The 23886-nt window shown below is 41.2% G+C and overlaps 1 protein-coding gene across 2 annotated transcripts in view; it reads right to left on the bottom strand.

Moving 5' to 3' along the window:
• Nucleotides 1-23886, bottom strand: part of COPB1 (COPI coat complex subunit beta 1) — a 721336-nt gene that overhangs the window by 14926 nt on the left and 682524 nt on the right. For both annotated transcript variants that reach the window (XM_044082795.1, XM_044082796.1), the window contains exons 20-21: nucleotides 19270-19359; nucleotides 18780-18935 (exon numbers count right to left, since the gene is read on the bottom strand). In XM_044082795.1, coding sequence (XP_043938730.1) covers nucleotides 18780-18935; nucleotides 19270-19359 — 246 coding nt within the window. The remainder of the gene's footprint in view (nucleotides 1-18779; nucleotides 18936-19269; nucleotides 19360-23886) is intronic.

The raw sequence follows: 23886 nt of genomic DNA, 5'->3' as shown, positions 1-23886 counted from the left end.
CTACTTCCAGCTTTGGAAATGGGAGCCCCCCACTGCTTAGGCCTGTGAGTACCTTGAGACTGTAGCCTAGGTTGTCTGCTGTTCCTGGGTTTGGACTGAGAAGGCCTGGAAGAGACAGGAAAGGACCAATTCTTAGAAGGCCAATGCCTGCTAAATCTAGGAGGCTGTACTTGCAGGAAATCTTTAACAGTTTGCATAGATTTAGCTTTTTCCTCCGTCTTTTTAAGGACTTCTTCTGCTTTGTTGCCAAACAGGCAGTCTTGGTTTAAGGGAGCATCCAGTAATTTAGCTTTAACATGATCTGGCAAATTTTGCTCCTTAAGCCAAGCATGCCTTCTAAGTACAGACCTAGTGACAGCAGGCCTGCAAGATGCTTCTAAAGAGTCAAAACCACATTGCAAAGTATGTTTACTAACTTGTTCAGCAGAATGCATTAAATCCTGTAATTCTTTATTTTCAGCACAGTCGGGAATCAACATCATTTTCTGTTTAAGTAGTCCCATAATATGCTACTGATACTTTACCATATGAAACTGGCAGTTTAAGGCCCTAATGGCCAAAGTAGCAGAAGTGTATACCTTCTTACCCCATTTGTCCAAGGCCCTGGAATCTCTATTTGAGGGGTAGGGTTTTTGGCAGTAGTAGCCTTAATGCCTTTAGGTCCTTGGGAAATGGTCTCTGGGTCCGCAGTAGGATTCTTGAAGAGGAACTTGTGAGAGTCAGGTACTCTGTAATACCTGTCAGGCTTCCTGGGAGCTGGAGGTAAAGTGTCTGGAGCCAGGTTAGATTCCAATAAAGCATCATCTACAATGTCCAGGACAGGAGGGATAGCTAAAGGCCTGTGTTGTGGGAGGAGTAAGAATTCCCTAAGCCTCTTTTTGGAGTCAGAGTAATCTTGGCTTTCCCAACGGAAATGCTCCCTAAGAGTGTTCAAGGTTTCACCAAAAGAAAAATCTTCTGGAAGGGAAGCAGAGGGAATGGAATCATCTGCATCAGAATCCTCATAGGTACATAAAGGCAAATCCTGGTAATCAGAAGAAACAGAAATTTCAGAATCCCGATCAGAAGAATCAGAAGGAAAATCAGTTCTAGGTCTCAGAGGGTGAAGGCTGGCTTCCCCTAATTAAAGTAATAAGGTCTTCAGCCATTCTCATCATTTGCTTTTTAGGCAAATAGGCCTGACCATACGGTTTGGATGTCAGTTTTCTAGGCGTGGGTCGAGTTTTAGGCCTTGAAGAAGAAGATGGCGTCGGTTTGAAATGCAACTCAGTAGGCCTGAATACACCCTCAGAAGTCGGTGCCTGCACAGCGGCTCCGGACCCATTCAAGGTAGAGACATCCGCAGGTTCCATAGTCGAAGAAGCATCTCACAGCATACCGGACTCCGAATGGGTCTCAGTAGAGGCATGCGAATCTGAAGTAGTCGGTATCAGGGGCTGCAAAAGCACCTCAATGAGTACCGGCGAACTGGTGACTAGCTTAATGGAAGCATCGTCTGCAGCTTTGGACCTATGCGGTCTGTCTCTGTCTTTATCTTTATGTTTTTTCGGAATGTCGGTAGTCGGATGGCTTACCAAAGCCATTTCTGGATAGTTAAACCAAGTGCAAAAATAATTTGCAGCAAAAAGAAACAGACGACGAATAGTCCAGGGGTTGAATAACCGACAGCTAGGGACGTCGTGATCTGGGCCTAAGCAAGGAATGCAATTCGAATTAAAATGTTTATGAGGTATTTGCTTTCCACACATAATACAATTGTTAACTTTTACTGACATCGGTTAAGAGCAAGAAAAAGGATCCCCCAACAGGGTACTTAGCTTTTTTGAAGACTTTGTTTCTGAAACTTGAAAACGAAAATTTCAGGAGTCGGATGACCAGCACTTGCAAACTGCTTCTGCTTTGGGCACCGTGTGGCAAGAAAGACTAGCGTAATGGCGTCGGCTGCATGTTTTATACCCCTGACGACCTGACGTCATGGAAGAAGAGACAGCATCCGACGCACGAATCCAAGACTTTGATATTCAGGCCGGCTGAGGGCTACCTGCAGCGGATAACCTAAATGTAATGACTGCAACAGTGAAACATGAAGAACATCTACTCTGTAGATATGAGAGAATATGCCATTAATCAAGCAATAATGGACTCCAGAATAGGATATATATGGGACATATCACCCACTCAAGAGTGTTGTGAAGCCCGACACTACAGGCAAAGAGTCTTTACACCTCTGGAAGGGTAATATTTCCCCAATAACACCCATCCTGGAGGGCATTATTGTGATTCAACAATGAGTTGTCAAATTATTTCATATTTGCTTTTTTACTAATATTTAATTTTTATATATATATATATATATATGTATATATATATATATATATATATATATTTAGATGTAAATAGCCCTTCCACCTAATGTTTTAAAATTCCTGTAGAATATGTAATTTTTGTTGGAGGAAGTATGTCCACAAAGTCACACAGATTAACATGCTGAGGCACAGACAGAAACACACAGATACACGTGTGTGTGTGTGTGTGTGTGTGTGTGTATGTGTATAGATACACACACATTACACACTGCAAGCACAGTAACCGGCCCCCTCCAAAACTGCCAGATCTTACTCCTTTATTTTCTGGCAAACAGCTGAAGACTGCATAGGTTCATAGCTGACTACTAGAATTAACCTTTTTGGCCTTGCCATGTCTCCCCAAATGCATTTGATAAGTTTTGACATCCTATATATATATATATATATATATATATATATATATATATATATATATATATATATATATATATATATATATAGGCTTGGGCATGGGTAGTCAAACATTTATTGGTTGCCACTGTCTACTACAGACAAGTGCCAGACCAGGAGTTAACATCTGCTTCTCTATCCACTGATCCAAGTTACAACAGAACTAGGTTACGGAAGAACTCTGCTTCACAGTTAGTCAATAAAGTTTGACACTACAGTTTTGTACTTCAGATTGTTCAGATAATGCATGTTAATGGAATGTCTCTTTGGATCCAAATTATTTTGGAAAGAAGTTGAGTGGTAGACACACACCCTCCCTCTTCCTCTAACTCTCTCAAGTCTCTCATACACGCATGCATACAAAATTGTTTTTTTTTTTTTTTTCCACCTTGCTAAACAATGCTTTTAAAAATGTTGCTCTTAGCTACTGCAGTTACATTTGCTAGTTGGGTTCTTTTTAAAATGTCAAAAAAGAAAAAAAAAACTAAAAAAGAAAAAAAGCTACACCTCCAAAGATCAAGTCACCACTATTCGTAACAAATCCAAAGTAGACCAAAAATAACAAATGGCAACACACAAGGCTGACTAATTGCGAATAAAACATGTATTTATTGTGCAAAAATAAAAACAGTCAGTAAGCACTTTCGCATGGATCAACCATGCTTCTTCAGACTGACAATTTATTCGCAATTACTCATGAAGAAGCATGGTTGATCCATGCGAAAGTGCTTACTGACTCTGTTTTTATTTTTGCACAATGAATACGTGTTTTATTCACAATTAGTCAGCCGTGTGTGTTGCCATTTGTTATTTTTGGTCCTCTTTTTAAAATATATTTATATTTTGTAATTATTGTCTTTTCGATAAAAGCAAGGGCACATTTAGTAAGCAGAAAAAAATGTTTGCTTTTTTTTCTGTCAGACTTTCATGGCAGCTTAGTATGCTGCCATGAAGTGGTACACTTGTTTTTTTACTGGTAGTTACCAGTACATCAACATCCTGTTGGAGAATGTACGTTCTCCAATCAGGGTGACAATATACTGTGTGCCCATTGTCTAAGCAGCATTTTAATCCATGTTGGCTACTGCAATTTCCTTGTGTAACAAAAGCAGAATGCTCTGAAGAGGCACACTGTTGAATTTCACCTTAAGGTACTGGTTCAGGCCAAACAAATCCGGAGTAAGACTGTCAGTGACATTTTTCTGGACCCACGAAACACTTTGAATAACACCATGCCAACTTATAAAGCAGAAATTGCTGTTTCTATGACTTTCTTGTTTAACAAATTGCATAAAACAGGTATGGAATTGTTTAATAGAGACCTTGATGGTTCTGGAATGGCCTGTTGTGGTTTTGAATAAAACCCTGTCCTGTAACCTGACAACAAAACATCTACTGAAATCTTTTTCCACTCCAGTTAAGAGGGAAATTCTCCCCAATCCCTTCCAGAAATGTAAGAGTTGCCTAAGAGGGGAGGGGCAATAACGCTGGATTTATTACTGGAAAGGGATCCAGTTCCCCCAGAAGCAGTACCACAAGGGGTTGTAAAATCAATTTGAACTATTTTTGCCAGTAGATACACCCTGATATCACTTATTTTCTCTGGTTTACCCCCCCCCCCTTTGCAAAGCATTCAGTCACTACCACAGGATCTACAACTGACTGCAAGTCCCTAAGTAAAAAACACTGACTAGACAATTAGACCGTTGCTTCTATATAAAAAGGAGACAACTTGTTTTTTTCTTGGAAGGAAGGAAGTACACAAGTTCTTCCTTGCCTTAACCTTAATTTTCAAACTTGTGCATTAAAGCATAAAATCCAACAAACAAAACTGACTCAGTAAAAACAAAAAACAGACAAGGGTCTTCTCCAAAAAAACTTTTATAAAACCACAAGCATAAATCCACAACTATAAAGTTGTGTATAAAAGCACTAACATTATATTTGTGGATTTATGTTTGTGGTTTTAAAGTTTTTTTTGGGAGAAGACCCTTGTGTGTTTTTTGTTTGTGCATTAAAGCAGCTGCTTCACAACAAATACCACCAGAAAACAAAGACACACAACAGAAAGGGCTCTAGTCTTGGTAAAATATTTTCTAGATAAAAATATCCCTTAAGTGAAGCATGCTTTATTTTTTATGATACAAACAGCAACTGGTTTAAAAGAAAAATAACAAAAAGCATGCAGCATGATAAAGCAGCATTACACCTGCACTGAGTCAACCTTGCAGGACATTAGGTTATACCATTCTGTCAATTTATAACAAACATTAAGAGCAAACCGCGTTTGCATATTCACCACACATCTTAAAACCTTTATCAGTAGGAGCAGGGAAAAGTACAATTGTATAGGCAATTTGCCATTACAGAAGATGTTTGAGCTGCAGCTAAGCTGCAGAGTACCCTAGACAAGTATGGTTACTCTGAGAGATGTTGCTAGGCTGCACAGTGTCCGAGCTAATATCACCCTTTTGCCAACTATTCTCTCTGAAGTTGAGGATCCCAAAAGAATCCTATCAGACCTAACAGCCAAACAAAAGACCATCTTAGACAAGAAAAAAAAACATTATTGCATACAAAATGACTCTTTGTTCTAGCAATATGAGTAGTGAAACTGCAGCAAGCAGTTAGTTGCCCCTAGTTTCATTTCACTGACTTTGAATAACATATCTTCAGGATGGGCAAAAAGCTATCATATAGCACTGTAACAGCTTTATGCTAAACTGTAGCAAAGAGCTACCGGGACTGACTGGCACCTCAGCTACAATGCTGATCTTACCCCATTGACAGCTTATGCCTGGGGCAGCCACACCTTTCACCCTGCTCTTGATATGGCTTTGACCACTGCTGCAATTATAACGTTAGGGACCTCTGCCACAGCAGGAGTCTCATCTCCAGCCCGACTTTCACAGTTGAGTAGCCTTGCCCCTTGACTGGGATGATGTCATCTTACCTCAGAAATCTTCATTTACTTGGAATACAGGTGCAGTACACCCCTGTACAATCTATGGCTCTTTTTTTGCTTCTCATCAAGTCGATGCTTAGCCTAAATAATGAAAGCAATGAAAGATTCTCCAGAGCCAGAAAAAGGACGGAAGAGGGACAAATGAATAAGGAAAGGATGAAGGGGGGTGGCACGTACCATGGTCCCCAAGGGTCCCAAGCAGTAGAGGAGATGGACACAGAGCATCAGGACTGTAAGATCTGAGCACCTACTATTACTGTAACCTGATTGCACAACTGTACTACGTCCTTCTTGTGGGTCATTGTTGCAAGTATAGCATTAGGGAAGATGACCAAAGTTGGCCCTGTCAGACAGAGTGGTTGGTTCCCTGCTGGTTGAAGGAGTAAAATATACCCTTAACAATGGCAAAGACAAATCTTGCCATTGCCAAGAAGATTACATCACACCTGTACGGTTTTAAGAAATCTGGGTACAGAATTAAGTGGCTGCATGTAGAATGTCCTGGGCATTAACCCCTGTAAAGAAGGTAACAGAAGCTACTATACCCCTTGTTGAATTGGGTATGATCCTTTCTTTTAAGATTCAGCAATTAGCCTAATAAAAATTAATGCAACATACTATCCATTTAGAAACTGTTCTGTTACTGGTAGCTCCTCTATTTTCTGCAAATGAGACAAGTAAGTGTTTCTTCTTCTAGTGGGTTTAGTTCGACACAGGCAATATCTTAACTGTTTATGCATAGCTGAGGAGTGAAAATGCTTTTTTCCCTTTATTTGTAAGTCTAGCAATAAAAGCAGGGTGATGAACTGCTTGGTTCAGGGTTACTTCTGTAATAATTGGCATGCAAGAGGGACTAGTGTTAAGGGTCATGCTACCTTTACGGAAAGTAAAGTTGTGCAAAATCATACCGTAACAGCAGATATCCTTCACTTCACTGTTGGAGTATTCTAAACAGAAGGGATTTCCCGCCTAGGGCAGTTCGACACTTGGCCAGTATACAAAAGCCTAGAGATCTTTTATGTGCTGGATGTCACACTTATGCTCCGCAAACAGAACGTAGTGTATAAAAGGGACGTACAGATGCAACTGCCCAGTCTCCATAGGACAAGTAAGTCCATGCATATCCAGAAGGAAAAAAATGCAGAAAAAAAAGGGGAACCCACAGCCAGAAGGGAATCTAAAACAAAAAACAGAACAAACAAGAGGGGGTTGGAGGAAGGGAGGGAGAGAATACTGCAACAGCAAAGGGAAAGACATCTACAGTTAAGGTAAGATTTTACACGACTGTACTACGTCCTTCTATATCATTGTTGCAGTACTCTAAAGAGAAGGGAGAGCAAAAAAGCTCAAGAAACAGAATGGAGGTTGCAAGTTGAGAACAGCCTTCAACAAACACCCATAAAACATTGTCAGCAAAACCTGCTCTGGCCCTAGAACCCATATCCAACTTATAATGCTTAATAAAGGTATGTACTGAAGACCAAGCAGCAGCTTCAAGGATGGAATTCATGCCCAACCCCTTGAAGAAGGCACCAAAAGAGGCAACAGCCCTAGTGGAATGAGCTGTAACAGAAGTAGACAAGAGATTTGTCATGAAAAGTATACCAAAAGGAAATGGCCTTAGATATCCAGGACGAGATGGTCAGAAAATGGTGAAACCCAATGTCTTGGCATAAAAGGAAACAAATCTGATCAGACTTACGAATGACCTTAATTTTGTCCAAACAGTACCTGAGCTGTCTGTGCAAATCCAAGGTATGCAGGACCCTCTTACCAGCAGACTGAGAAGGGAAAAAGGGAGGGAGTTGTACCAACTGGTTCAAGAACAATGTATTTACTACCTTGGGCATAAAAGAAGGATTAATTGAATGGGCACTCTGTCCCTTTGGGAGAAAAAAAAGAAAGACTGGCCATAAGGACCTGGAATTCAGAAACACTTCGAACACAAGTAAGAGTCGGCAACAAAACAGTCTTCCTGGTACAATGTTGCAAAGAAGCAGAACCTGTAGGCTCAAAAGGAGCCTGAATCAATGTTTCCAAAACAAAAATAAGGTCCCAAGAAGTATCAACAGATTTCTTTGGAGACCTAATATGCAGGATGCCTTTAAGAAATTGTTTGACCTAAAAACAAGAAGCCAAAGGAAGATTCAAGGGCAGACAAGCAGAAATGACTAAGAAATGGGCCTTCACAGAAAAATAGGCCAGGCCAGACTGCAGCAACTCATACAAATAAGAGAGGACCAGAGGGACTCCCACTGAAAAAGGTTCTGGTTACAACCATGCATAACACAAAAATTGTAAGTTTTTTGGTGAGGGTTTCTTTGCCTCCTGTAAAACCCTGAGCACATCCCCAGAAAAGAGGTGACTGAAAGAGATCAAAACCCTATCACCCACAGTGTCAATTAAAGAGTTGACAAGTGACGATGGATGAGAGACTCTTTGTCCTGTGTGTGGAGATCCAACTGGTGAAGTGACTGCACCAAACCAGATGCATTAAGAGGGGGAACCAGTGTTGCTAGGCTAAAAAAGAGTCACTAGCAGGATTTCTGGGGAGTCCAGTTGAATCTTCTGCAGGACTCTTGGAAGCAGAAGAAGAGGGAAAGCATAAAGAAATATCCCCTTCAAAGGAAAAGAAAGGGTGACGTCTTCCATGCCAGATGGCATGGCACTCTGGAACAGAAGACAAAAAGTTGCCTGTTCAGAGGGGAGTCAAAAAGATCTACCTGAAGAATACCCCACGGATGGACAATGTCCAAAAACACGTCTCTGTGTAACAACCATTCATGAGCCTGTGTTTTGGACCTGCTCAGTGAGTCTGCCACTGGACTGTGCTCTGAAGGACTGTATACTGCCTGAAGAGTTAACTGATAACTGAGCCAACTCCCAAGCTTGAAGAGCCACCCTGTAGTGGAGGTAAGATTTTGTGCCCCTCTGCTTGCTGACATACCACATATTACTGTAGTGTTGTCTATATACTCCTTCAAGGGGTCTGGAGAGAACACTGCGTGAAAAGCTTGAAGGGCCAGAATCAGAGCTCTCATCTATTTGATGTTAATATGGTCTGACTTCTGATGGTGGGGGGCAGAGACTCTGAATTCGCAGATGACAAAAAGAAGCCCCCCCACCCTACGTCTGAGGCATCGGTGAACAGTTCTTGAGAAGGGACTGGAGGCTTAAAGGCCAAGTCTGGGTAGAGAGCAAACTGTTGAATTCACCACTCAAATTCCTTCTTTAGAAAGGGAAGGAGAGGTTCACTGAAATCCAGACTGTGACAATACTGCAGCCAAACTGACTTGAGGTACCACTGAAGCTTTTGCATATGCAGTCTGAGAACAGGCCATGAATCCCAGACTCTTCTTATTCTTCTTTCGGCTTTTCCCGGTTAGGGGTCACCACAGCGGATCATCTGTCCGCTCATGATTGGCAGTGGAGTTTTTTTACGGTGTCAAGTTGCCAGCCCAGCGCCCAACCTTCCACAGAAGGCACACACACGCACACATTCACACCTACGGCCAATTTAGACTGTCCAATTCACCTACTGCATGTCTTTGAGATGTGGGAGGAAACCAGAGCACCCGGAGGAAATCCACGCGACCACAGGGAGGACATGCAGACTCCACACAGAAGGCCCCCTAGCCGAGAATCGAACCAGAGAACCTCTTGCTCTGAGGCAGCAATGCTAACCACTGCACCACCGTGGAATCCCAGACTCTGAAGAAGGGAAATGGTGAACTCCAGATCCTGTAACAGGTGAGTGGGAGAAGGCACCTGAAGCAACAGGTACTCTAGATAAGGAATAATCTGAATGCCTTGGAGCTTGCAGAAAGCAATCACAGGACCTAATTTTTGTGAATACCCCTGGGGCAACAGAGAACCTAAAAGACAAAGCAGAGAACTGAAAATGAAAGGAAGACATCCAGAAACATAAAATCTTCCTGAAGAGAGTTAACATGGATATGAAGGTAAGCTAAGAATCTTTAAGATCCAAAAACAACAGAAAAACCTGGGGTAGTAAGAGAGAAAACAGGGTTTGAAGAGTAAGCATCCAAAAAAGGGGGGCTTTGAGAAAGGTGTTGAGCAGGGAGAGATCCAGAATAGGTCTCCAGGTGCACTTCTTTCTAGGAACCAAGAACATCCTGGAATAAAAACCTTTTCCCACTTGGGAAGGGGGGGGGCAGGTTGACTGGTTCCTTGGTTCACCAGGGACCACAGAACCTCCAGGAACTGAGGTTCTTGTTCTAGAGGAGGTTGAGGAATCCCCAAAAAAGGAGGGAGAAACTTCCATACCAGGAAGTAACCTTGATGAATGACAGACAGGAACCCAAGAGTGTGAAGTGATGAAATGCCAATTTAGAAGCCAAAGGGACAAATAAACCCGGTCTAAGGGGGGGGGGGCAAACTGTCAAAGAGAAGCAGGTTTATCAGATAAAGGAGGCTTCTGGGTCACAGAAATCTGAGTAGCCTTAGCAGAGGGGCCTGCCTACAACCCTTAGAGGCCTGGTGGGGTTGCCTGTGAACAAAAGCAGATATAGAAGGATAATTCCTCTGGAACTTGTGGAAAGAAGATACAAAAATATATTTAAGGTTCAGCAAGGCTCTTCCTTTCTCTTGAAAGGAATTAAACAGGTCAGCAGCAGTCCCAAAAATATGTTTATTATCCAAAGGAGCATCCAACAACTTGGCCTTAATGTCATCAAGCAGAGACTGGAGACAAAGCCAAGAATAACGTCTTATTGACAGACCTAAAAGCTGCAGCCCTGGAAGAGGCATCTGCAGCATCACAGCTACACTTAATACAGTGGCGAACCACTTGAGAAGCAGAACCTGAAACAGATAAGGAAGAGTATTTGCCTTTAGGATCAGGGAGGTCAGAAATAACCTGACAAACCTGAGCAATCAAGGCCAGAGCATACCTGTTCATCTGGGTCTGGTAATTACCATCCCTAAAGGCCAAAGTAGAATCAGTGTGAACTTCCTTACCAATCATCTCCACTGCCCTTCTAGTCTTATCAGAAGGCAAAAGTTTGGAAGAGGGCAAAAGCTTATGTTTGTTGAAGAGTCTGACACCACAGAAGGATCAGCAGAAGGACATTTAAATAAAAATTGACAATCCTAAGAAACTTTATAGAACCTATCAAGTTTCTTAGGAGCAGGAGGCTGAGAATCAGGAGACTTGGAAGCAGCAATGAAAGTATCTAACAAAGCAGCCAACACAGGAGGAACTGCCGATGGTTTAGGCATATCCACCTGAAGCAACTCATAATATCTTCCCTAAATATCAGACACTTAAGAAGAATCTCATTTAAAGTATTTCATCATGCTAATAACTGCATCCCCAAAGGACAATTCCTCAAAAGAAGATTCAGGATTAACAGACTCCTCCTCATCAGAACCATAAGCGAAAGACAAAGGTATCTGTGAAAAATAGGACAAAGACCCCTCATCAGACAATGAATCCTTATATGAGGAATCCAGTTCCCTAAGCCATTTAGAAGGAGCAGAGGTCAACAGAGGGGCAGGTACTGAATCCCCTTGAGAAGGCTTTAGGGGCACTAAGCCAGAAAACAAGCTCTAAGTAAACCTTTGCCATTCCCTTTGAGGGGAACCTAAAAGACTAAGTATTAAGATAATTATACCTAGTTAAATGGAAAAAGTGGAACCAGCACCCAAAGCAGGTGGATGTGCCAGTTGTTCTCGAGAAGCTATCTCAATTGTTAGGACAGACTGAAGCAAACTTCATTTTCTGTCTTTTCTTGGAAGGAACATCAGCCCTAACAAATACAGGAGGTTCCAACCTTTGGAGAGATTCACTAAGAGAACATGGAACCACCTTCCCTGACCAATATCTGCAGAATCCCTCTAGGACCCTCTGAGATAAATCAACCATGGTTTCCCCTCGACATCCAGAGCCTACATAGTCTCAGAGGATGTGTGAAAAGATGGAACCATGATGGCCTCTGATGGAGTTGTAGCTGAGGAATCCCATATAGATGCTGAACGACCTACAGAGCTATTACCTGCTTCTAGAGGAACACTCAGTGGAAGCTGGACAGCTAAAGAATCCGTCTAAGACCTCTTGGCCTTCTTCATACCTAGCGGGAGTATCTTGGGGTTAAAGGATTCTGCCATGGTACCCTGGACTAACTGTTTAAGCTGCTGTTTTTCAAGATAAATAGCCAGGGAAGACAAACAGCTTCTGAATGTCTTAGGTACAAATGCCTTACAGATAACACAAGATGTATGGTTGTTGGAAGTACCCAAACAAAAAAGACACTATTCATGACTATCCTTATGGGGAATCTACTTCCCACACTGACATTTTCCCTTCTTGGATGACATGAACTCTACGTAGCAAAATAAAATTCAAGACCAAGAAAAGCAAATAAATAAATAAATAAATAAATAAAATAAAATAAATAAATAAATAAATAAATAAATAAATAAATTTAAAAAAAAAAACAGTTGGGCACTTGCCTGGTGGCTAAGTATTCAGTACAGCAACAAAGGATTCAAAGCAACTAGCAATAATGGCATTCTAACTGGCGGCAAAGAAATTCTGGGTAGTTGTGCTTGTATGTCCCATTTATGCCCTACATTCTGTTTGGGGAGCATAAGTGTGACGTATGGCACATACAAGAATATTAGGCTTTTGTATACTGGCCAAGAGCTGTGCTACCCAAAGAGGGAGATCCCTTCTGTTTAGAATGCTGCAACAGTGACACAGAAAGACATAATAAGCTATGGCTCTTTGCAAACCAGGGCATGGATTTCTAAAAGTCTCCAACTTGAAGTAACCACAATAAAGAATGGAGTTTTCCAGGTCAGAGATGTGAAGGGTACTGCAACAAATGGTTCAAAGAGGGTAGGGTTAGTTTTTCCAGAACAAAATTCAAGTCCAAGGCTGACGCCAAATTTCTTCTTGGAGCTCTGAACTGGAGAATGCCCTCTTCAGAAACTGGTCTGGATGTCAGCAGGAGCTTTAAGGGCAGGCAAGCAGAAATGGCTGAAAGATGCACCTTTACAGAGGAATAAGCTAAGCAAGTGGAGAACAATTGAGACAGCTTCTCAAGAACAAGTGGCACATCCACCTGCTTTGAGTGCTGGTTCCACTTTTTCCATTTAACTAGGTATAATTATCTTAATACTTATAGTCTTTTAGGTTCCCACAAGATTTCAGCGTATTGTTGTGTCTTTTGGCTTATCCCAGTTAGGGGTTGTCACAGCGGAACTCCGGTCCGCTAATGTTTGGTAGTGGATTTTTACGTGCCGAGTTACCAGCTCTAACGCACAACCTTCAACGAAGACACGCCCATTCACGCATGCCTCCACACAGAAGACGCTCTAGCTGAGAATCGAATGCAACAACGGGCGTACAAAGGGTAAAAATGCAATTTCTCACAAGCTGTTTGTTTTAGATTTGCCAGACTGGGTATACTAATGATGTGCATGACATCAGAGGGTTAACATGCTGTGTCAGCAGTGGAACTTTAGCCCTTGTCATCTGGAACAGCTGGAAGAATCAATGCTGTCTTGGCCAAAAATAGACATATCAAAATATTAACAGCCTCTCTTCTTTCAACTTCTACACACCTATGGCATGCAAAGGTAATGATGGACAACCACACTGAAACAGATCCACCAAATTCAGGGAGAATGTATCCACTGCCCAAGCTAATTTGCTTGGTGCTCTGCAGCAAAATTTCCTTAGTTGTCTGCTGCTTGAATAAGTAAAGAGATCTGAACACTGGTATACTCATCTGTTGGAGAGGTCCAGTACAGCATGCCCTCATGGATGCACTAATATCCTGTTGCCATGGAGTTCTCTGTCACTAGCTTGTAAGCAGCTTTTCAGGAGCATGTTAGCCTTCAGTGCTTGCTCCTAGGCCTGCACAGGTAGTCTGCTGAGGAGAGAACAGTGTCTTTACTTCTGTTTGCTTGTGATGTTTATGTATCATATACTATGGTACTGTCTGTGACTGCATCGGTATTGCAAATTTCCATACCATCTTGAAAAATTTGAGAACTTGAACAACCCTCATTTCTTTGTGTAGTTTCTACTCCCTGGGTCTCCTGGTGCCCTGCTCTTTAAGCTCCAATGTGCCCAGATCATGTCTAAAGCAACCTTAGTTAGGTACTGACGGGGGGGGGGGGCATACACTTGTTCTTTTGCAGCTGCTACATCCACAATTAGTTTCCTTACTACTAAGGGAAGAAATGGTATGGTACAGTCCATGACCGAGATTGTGGCCATAGTAATCTTAGAAATCTTTGCAATCTTCTCATGTGCAACTTTGCCGGGGGAACCATTACAACGGTGAATGCCATGTGGCCTAGTATGCTCAGGAAATGTCTGGTCATTATGACCTACTTTTCTAAGACGTCCTGAAAGAAGACAGTCAGAGAGTCTTCCTTTTGGATGGAATTACTCCAGATACAGAGGATTATTCCCAATCATGCTGCAGACTACTCATGATCTAGAAGAAATTAGCCCAATCTTCTAGGGAGGCTGACTGACACTACAGGCAACTGACCTACAAGAAACAGCTGTTTTTAGGTTTGCCCAAAAGCTGATCCTCACTTGTATGGCTCTTTGAAGGGTAGGTGGCCACTACGGGTTTGTGAACCCAAGTGGGAATGTCCCTAGGTCCTGATTTCTTGTGGGGACAGACTTCTCCCACAACAACTGCAAAATCTCCCTCCATTTTTTAATTAAGTGGCATTTGAGAGCACCACCACCTAGAACCAGATGTGAAAGCAGAAGAAGCCATAATACAGAACAGGACAGAACCTGTCTCTTCTGTGACCAAGAGGAGCAAGAAATGAAAGCTCTTTACCTCCCTCTGATACAGGGAGGGTCTCTACAGCTCCTGTGAGCAATATGATCAGGGAAAAGGTATTCAAGATCCAGAATGTGACAACTATGTCCAGAACTTACTGGCCCTTTGCGATAGTTCTCCAAGGGAGAGTTATGTAGGAAAATCCCCTCTATTTATAACAGGCAGTCCCTGACCATAGTAAGGACTGCTGGAAGGCAGTAGGAGGATAACTTGGGTAACTTTAAAAGCACCATTGGGAGGGAAAACACTATGAATCTTGACTACCTTTTTTAATGTCAGCCAATAGGGACTTTTCCACTTCTGGGGTTAGACAGGTCTAATAAAAGAACAGAATAAAGTGGAAGAAAGGTGATCACACAGGCTGTCCACAGAGAAAACAGCCTACTCTTCAGAAGGGCAATGTCACAAAGGAACATACTACCCAAAATATTAGGCATCCAGCATCACGTTTCTAAGCACCTCCTAGAGGGATGACAATATTACCCATGCCAATCTGCATAGGTATATCCAAATCTGCAGTCCTAACCAAAGCTTCAGCACAGTCAAAATTACAATCATGTAGTAACACACATCAGAGGCTGCAAACAGGGCCTCATAAGGGTCTTCCTTCAGCCCATATACTGGAAGATCTTCTAACTTACTCCACATTTTCCACGTCAGGTGCACTATGAACTGAGGCACAACCCAGTATTGTTTTACATCATGCCTGTTCTAAGCTCTGGACTCTTCCTGTGGCAGCAAAATGGCAAAATGTTGTAGGGTCTAGGACCAATACTAGATCAAAGAAGATAACATAGGAGCTGGTACATGGACATTTTGTGAGTTGATCAGCCTATTCTGCTTGTGGCTTGTAAAAGGCACTAAGGCTTTTCAGGAGTTAACAGTACAGACTCTGGGGTGCCTCAAAACTGCCCTGATAAATCCACAAAGACAAGCTCCAAGGAACTGTGGGCCAACAGTTCCTCGTGCATCTGTCCTAGAAACTCCAGGAGGGAGGGAAGGAATAAGAGTAAGAAGTCAGTCAATACTGTATAACACTCAGAACATCCCTATGAAGAGCTCATCTGGAGGGAATGTAGAAATGGGGGTGGGGTGATTCTACAGGCTGGTGCAGAATTTAAATAGAACTCCCTAGTACTGAACTATCACATATGAATATTAAGCTCCATTAGATACAGCAAGCATCTGCTTGGTACTAAGGCATAAGACTCTGTTTGACATAAAAAAAATGAATCTTCCTAAACAGGAGCTGGCTAATCAATGATGTCTTGAAGGCTGATTCCAAGAGGAGGGCTCCTCAGAGCCTTTGATTCACTAGTGGTTGACTTAACCACAAGTTTAGGTTACCAACTGGAAAACTCCATCCAATTATGCAGAAAGAGGGACACAAGACAGCTCTGGGATGCACCCTCTAGGGTGAGGGACAAAGGCACACCTTCAACACTAAGGTACTCAAGTGAGGTAGAGGATCAACTCTAGCTCAAGTCCACATTAGTCGAAAATGAACTAACCACTGGAAGTGTTGTCTGGGCCTCAAGGAGGTTCAAGCTTTAAGCTCATCTTTGACTAACAGTCCTTCTTGCAATACTCTAATGTATGACTTTTGTGATAAACCCTTTCTGACCGGCATGCAAATAAATTTCAGCCACTGCCATCAATGCAATGTTACGGAAAAACGTCATTCCCTGGTGACATTTTGAAAAGACAGCCAAGTGGACTTCGCCTGTAGAGTAACTACAGCCTTGATCAAAGACAGTGACCAAGTTTTTACTAGAGTCTAGAACAGAAGTTGCTGTTAAAATGGAGTAGGGCATGTAAAATATTGCATGATATTTATAAGAAGCAGACAAAATTAGAAAAGACTGGGAATAGAGAATGGAAAGACACTCTGGAAAAGAACAATGGGAGAATATCTGCACATCTCCCAAGTATGCAACAACATCCAGAAGGTTTAGGATTTTTACTTGCAAGTGTTTGCACAGGTATTTTTATACCCCCAAACAGAATTCAGAGAATTTGTCCTCAGGCAGATAAATGCTGGATAATAGGAAAAACAGGTCATTGGGAACATGTTTTAAACAGAATGAGAAATTTGTAACTATATTACAAAAACACACCTTATAGAAGGAACCTTCCACAGGGAATTGGAAGTGTATTTCAGTCTTTACTGTGATGAGCCACATGACAGGCTGGGGATGAAAAAGACCCAGTGGTACATCTGAAGTCTCTTGGAACTTCACAGCCAACTTTTGAAATAGAAAACCTTGTGTGATGCACTCCATCCACTTCAAATACAGGACTGTTAACAGTTGTTTGACATCTTTAAGACTCTCCATAGCTGTAAAGCTCCTCCCCTGTGGTAGGCACATCCTGCAAGTTGGTGGGTTACATCCAAAAACATCATTGACAGGGACAGGAGGAAACAGGATTTATGAAGCTTCAGTGAGATCCAAAGTTGTGCTAGCAACCAGAGATGTATTAGAGTGTCTCATTCATGTGCCCCAAAACAACCTGGCCTGAATTTGACAATCACAGGATAGATATATGTGAAAGCCCCCAAGAGTGGGTTAGACAAATAATGCCAAAAGAGTAAGGATGTGCATTGAAGATGGTAATTACAAACAGCAAACATGAGGAACTTCATGTATGCTCTTGTGAATGGGTTTAAGCACATGCATGTAGGCAACTTTAATATCTACAGGGATTAACAGAGCTTCCTTGAAGACAAGCAAGTGGGTCTTGCACAGAAAACATCTTAAACCATAAATTTGATTATGCCTGACAGATCTTGAATGGCCATCCACAAATTCTGTTTTTGCACCATGAAAAGCTTGTGTAATACCCTTTCTCTACAAGAGATAACTTCTATATTGCTCCACAACCTTGAAACTAGTTTAGAATGAAAACTGACTCAAAGGCACTAGGTAGATGTCCCTGAAGGTAGGAATCTACCTGAATACTACTGTGTAACTTGATTTTTACAATGTCCCAAACCACTGGTCTGAGGTCCGTTTATGCAAAGATACTAAAGAGACCAGAAGAGAGAGGCTGGGGAGAGGAATAAGAGCTTTACTTAGTAATTGCTACCAGCATTACTGAGCAGACTAAAACAAACATTTTCTCTAGCATCTTCTTTGCACAATATGAACAGACTATTTGCAGTACATAGAATTATTTACAATATATACTTACTATTGAAATTTGTACTCTAAAATAGTATGAACAATGCAAAGTGATCAAAAAATCTAAACTTAAAACAGTGCAACAACACACCCAGTTTATTTCCACTGCCAGGACACAATTTTAAAAAGAACAGCTCAATGACTGCTAACAGCAAAATGTACTGCCATCATGTTTTAAGATTAATTATAAACTGGTGAGCTATTACAGTAACATTGTGCTGCAAGTTCACCACAGATTAGTGCACATTTGTACTGTGTACATTCTGAAGCCTCCAATACAGCATACCTTCAAACTGGTCAAAAGAGCAAGAGAAATGCAAGTCTGTAAACTTTTAAACACTACATGAAAATCAATCAACTTCCTAGTTTATAGGTCTAGTGCATTTCATTTATGTTATACTGCTGTTGTAGTCTTTCTGATTTTACTAATATATGTTTTAATATGCAGTTTTATCCTTATTTATTTAAAACGTCTGTTTACCAGGAATGTGAGATCGTCAACAAACCTACTTTTTAGCTATGACCCCTGTACAGGGTGTGTTCATTACTAGTTTATTCTATTTCAGTAACTCACCCAAATCATCCCTTACACGATGTGTTTGTAAATGCAGTATGAATACAAAGCAATCTACATCTGAAACAATATACATTTTAAATGAAAACGTATCCGTTTAAAAACTCATTCAGACCACGCTAAGAAAAACCTGTTTTTAAAACAGTGATGCACTTGACATGCACAAAGTGAAGGCATGACAAAACTGGTACACACACAGACACACACACACACACACACACACACACACACACACAAAATAAAAAACAGTAACCAGTAATGGAAATGCATACGCTTGCCTATCAGAAGAATGTACTGCAATAATGCTTTCACCAATATTCTGTGAGATAAAGGGGGCTGGTTTCATGTAGGCAGAAGTCAGAGGGGAAATAAATGTTATGCAACTCTGTATTTTGCAAATATATACAATGTCCTCAAGGAAAATAATAAAAGTTCAAGTACCATAGCACTTTTAAGAGATATTACCTGGCTCTTTGCTCGGATGCGTATATGTCCAGTCACAGGGGAATCTGCTCCAAGACTTACTGGCTTTTCAATGCTAACATTTGCAAGGGCATCTTCTCCAAAAATGGAGCGTGCATAAAGGTTGGCAGCCATGAATCCACAATAACCAGATAATGCCTGAAAGGAGATCATGCAGACTGTCAAATCTTTTCTGCGGTCAGATGTAATGGACTACAAAACGTGAAATATTTTCTCCTAAACTGTGTAACATCACACAGACTGGTAAATTACTACTAGTGGCTATTTTACAATAAACAAACTATTAATCATTTGCTGATTGCCCACTTAATCCAATACAAGCTGCTGGATTTCAAAGTAAATCATTTAAAATGTCTAGCACCAACACAGCTAGAAAGGGAAGCATACTAAAAAGACACCTGAAATACTTAACATTTTAACATATCTCATCCACAAAACTGGCAAAAATAGAACAATATTTGGAAGAACTTACCTTCTCTGGTGTGAGGCACTTCATATTAGTAGATTTCAGAATGTGTTGAAGGTATTCATTCAGATCGGTGATATTTGTGTTCACTGTAACCTAAAAGATAATTTACAATAAATACATGTAAGGAGTTTCTTTTTGAGCACTTCCTAAATCCATGTTTTGTTTTGGTTAATAAATGCAATGTCACCTCACAGACAAAATTTACCTTCATTTAGTACTTTTTTAAAATCAACCATTGTACATTAATGAAAATCTTAGTATGCTCTTTATTAAAAGTAAATGCTCTATAATTTCCTTCTTGACACTAGAAAAGCTAACTGCAAATCCATCTCCATTTAGCATCATTGCCCCTCATGGACAGGGGCAACATATAAATGTCCCAAAACAACCCAGAGACTAGCAGAACAAGGATAGATACACAGACTTGTTAATATCCACACAGTGCAGTCTTTTTTTTTTTTAAAACAATTCAGTCAAGATCATAAATGATTAACTTTACAATGCTAGATTTTTCACACTCGTTCTGTAACCTACAAGTTCAGTATTGACTTCTGTCATGAGAACCTAGTCTGACAAGGAAATGGAGTGGTGGTACCTTTGTCCAAGTGGCCACTCTGCTCACTAAATGCAAGACAATGAAAATGTTAAGGGACCATCATATCTGGTGTAGTTCTGCAAATCATAAATATGTTAACCAACTAAAAGCAGTGGAAACTGTGCTAACCCACGCAAATAAAGAAGTAGAAGAAACGATAGTACATAGGATTTCATGGCACATTTGTAACTTGTTTAATTTACTAGTTTCTTTGGGTAACACTCCAAGACTTTTCAGCAGAGGCCTGTTGACAAACTCCAGTACAACAAAAACAGGAAAAGAAATAACAGCAATAGAAACAAAGAGCATTGATCACAATGCAGTTTGAACTATAGTTACAAATACTATAACTCAGTTCATACTGAAAAAAAAATCCAAATAAGAATAAACAGTATTTTATGTAACTAGATTAGTTTAGCCATGAGATATATGTGTTGTCATGTGCTCAGCTAACACAGAGCACAGGATTTTTAGATAAAAAAGTACTGTAGCCAAATTCTGGCTGAAAGAACTGATGGATCCAACCACAACACTTATCAAGAAAGGTCTTAAGTGACATATCAATTGATATGGTAAAAAAAGAATCTGCTATATCTAATGATGAGGACCATTCCTGATGGGTCATGGGTTGAACTCAATTAGCATCCACCATAGTGGAAAGGAGCAAAGAATAGTCCAAGGTCCGAGGCTTAGAATGCTAGATCCTTTAGTACAGTTTTCCCAAAGGAGGCCAAACTTCTGGCGCACCTATCAAGACAATAATGGTTTGCAAAGGCATGCAAAAAAGATCAGCTGCCCAATGAACAAATAATCACAATGGGTAAATTCTTGAAGTACTCAACAAAGACAGCCACTCATCCATGTACACTGGGCTCAGACAACAACATTCAACAGCAGACACTGTGCTCCTTTATGCAAAAGAATGCAGCTGGCAATTCACTTGGAGGTAATCTGTTTCATAACAGCAGGTCTTTCAATCTGAAGAGCAAAGGATCAGCAGCTAGTCCATCTTTCTGAATATATGCAACCACATCTGTTAACACCTGAACTAACAGAAGAAATCTGGAGTGTAGACAGCTCTCTGTTCACTGATTTCTAACCCAGCAAAAGAAAAAAGAAAGATGAATAAACTGGTTCAGGAAGAAGTTGGAAATCACATTCAAGAAGAAACATGGGATAGTCTTTATGGACAGCTACTCCTTGTGAAAGTCCAGACATGACTCCCTACACACAGGGGCCAGAAGTTCTGACATTCTATTCAGTGTTTATATCCACTAGGAAGAAGGTCTTCCCAAAATTAACTTCAAAGCTGCTACATCAGTAAGACAAAATGGACAAACCTGTCACTCATGAAGTTTAGGTCCAACATAGGGGAATGGTTCTTCAGATGATGATGATGATGATGATAAAGAACTCCTTTAAGCAACTGCTTGACCACTTGGGACTGGCACACAAATCCTACCTTCCACAATAACAGGATAAGCAGAAACAAGTGACACATGCACCCTGACCAAAGAATAACTGAACTCCAACTCATAAAATGTATGTATGACACAGGTCAAGGTCACCTGCAAAAATGACAAAATGGAGTAGTACAGGGTTACACAGTGCCATTGTACCCAGACAGGAAACCATTTCAACATGGAGGCACAAGCTTGTTGAGTGAAATATTCATTTTTCTGCAGCTCTGTGATTTTGGGAGCCCCTAGCCAGAAAACACAATGAGATTAGGAGGTCTACATCAACAAGTAACCTCAATGTTGAGCTCGCCATGACCATCAACTGCTTGAGATATCCCTGGCTAGCACAGGGAGATTAATATGCTGCACAACAGACTGGTGTGCCTGAAACAATATCTTTCTATGTCACAAAAGGATGACAAAGAGTTTGGGGTCTTTATTCCTGGATGTCTGCAATGAAGTAAGAAATCAGCAGGGATACAAAGGCACAGATTTTCTTGTGCCACAGGATGGAGAATACATCCACTGCTACCTTCCTCTCATTCTGATGCACTGCACAAAACACAAACAGGACTACAGTCTCCTGAGTAGTGAACATTTCAATCTCCAAAGTGCCCCACTTTCAGAAGATCTGGAATATACATGGCCCCCAATTACAACAGAGGGTTGAATAAAAGCTTAGAAAACCAAACATCTCTTTCACTTCCCCCCAGGAATGACAGCTGTTCATAGGTACGTACTAGGCTACTGGCCCTAGGGCCTATATAAGCCTAGCCAAAAAGGTACCCTGGCTTTCGCCACCCAAGAAAATTATTTTCCTGTGCCCCTGTCGAACAGAGCCCCAGAGGTGATCCCCGGGGTGAATTTCCTATTTCCCATCCAATCATCAAGATTTTTCTTGAAGAGTGCTAATAAGGAGCTTTGTTTGATGTTGAATGATGCTCTGTCCAAGGCCATCTACCAGATGAGCACTGCCTCCCAGCTAAGGGGTTATATAACCTTGTGCCGGTTTGTTTAGATAAAACATGGAAAGACCGACTGTCCAACTGGATCAGGAGAGGCCCCAGAAGCAGTTTTGCCTCAATGAAAGACTGCTAACAGCTCCACAACTGGCTGATGTGAAGTCTTCTCTGCAGGGTAGACAAATACATACCATGAAGGAGCCTAGGTGGGCCTTTCATCTAATAAGAGAAGTACCCCTCATCAGAGTCTAACAGGTTAAAAAGAAGATAGAGAAAGCCCATCAAAAGGTTTTGATCAGACTATCTGCTGTGGTCGAGCTTGTGGGAGCTCTGCAGCCACGTACATCTCATGATCCACTCTGGTACCTGAATCTTCAAAGATGCCAGTGGCACAGTGAAGATCATGGCAGCCATAAGGCACACAAGATGTAGCAGTCCTAGCCCAAACACTACACTGCATCCTCAACTAGAGTGCCATGGCTATAATTTCCTGGATCCTTTATGAACCAGAAATAATCAGCAACAAAAATAGTCCAAATCTAAACCTATGAAAGCTAGCCTTTAAAGAGGAATCAAGAGAACATCTCCAAATTTACATTCATCTTTCCAAGGGCTACAACCAAAAAAGTGCCCACTGCAGAGACAATTTCAAGGAGATCCCTGTTTGGAATCAGAAGCCAGTTTTCCAGGCAAAAAATGCACAATAATCCTTTCCATGAAAAGCTTCAGCCAACTACAGCCAGTATCTTGATAAAAGATTCTGTCCATTCAATAAAACCCAAATGGCAACTCTTTGTTCTGGAAGTGATCCACCTAGAGCAAAACAAAATATTCTCTTATGTAGACCTGAAATTCTAATGTGCCAAAAGGCACTTATCATTTATACACCCTGCAACACCATGGCCATGAGATCCGGAAGAGTCACCATGTGGAACCAAATGTGGTGGCTGAAGTTTGCTGATGTTTAGACTGGGATAGAAACCATTCAGCCACAAAGGAATAAAAACATTTGTTTCTGTTCCAAATGTGAGACAACCTTCATGGGTTCTTTCAGCAGCAGAGTTTGGGATGAAAGAGCTTTCTTTAGTTGAACTGGTCAGCCAGTGCAACTCTGCCTGATGGAGAACCAGCATGATCCGGAACATGTGCAACACTTACAACTTCTATAATTCAAGGGTGTTTTGTGAAGGTTAAAAAGTTGATGTGGTCTTAAGACGACTTCCCCTGTCACTCAATGGCAGTCTCAGATTGGAGTTTGGACTGCTTCAATATATCTGCACAGCTAACCACTTATCAACTCAACTAGCACAGGAATATGAAACATTATGCAACACTTAACATCTTTCAGGTGCAATTAAGCAACTTCATTTGCTGTGGTCAGCAATGCATAGAAAATGTAGAAGTAAGACGGGTTATGTTCCTCAGGTGGTAAAGGCCAGCATTCTTCTAAAAAAGGAGAGGTCACACCAACCAGGTCCTGGAAGACCTGGTCAGACAGCAGCACTTCCCCCTTAAAACAGTTTTTTTGGTTCATTTTAAAGCTTTTACAATTTCAGCTCAGTCATTGTGCACAGTCACAAGCTTGAACCTGTGCCCCTAGCTC

This window comes from Protopterus annectens, chromosome 9.part0 (genome assembly GCF_019279795.1).
Source record: "Protopterus annectens isolate FY-2018-M chromosome 9.part0, PAN1.0, whole genome shotgun sequence".
Taxonomy (NCBI): domain Eukaryota; kingdom Metazoa; phylum Chordata; order Ceratodontiformes; family Protopteridae; genus Protopterus; species Protopterus annectens.
This window is presented reverse-complemented; position numbering and strand designations above follow the sequence as displayed.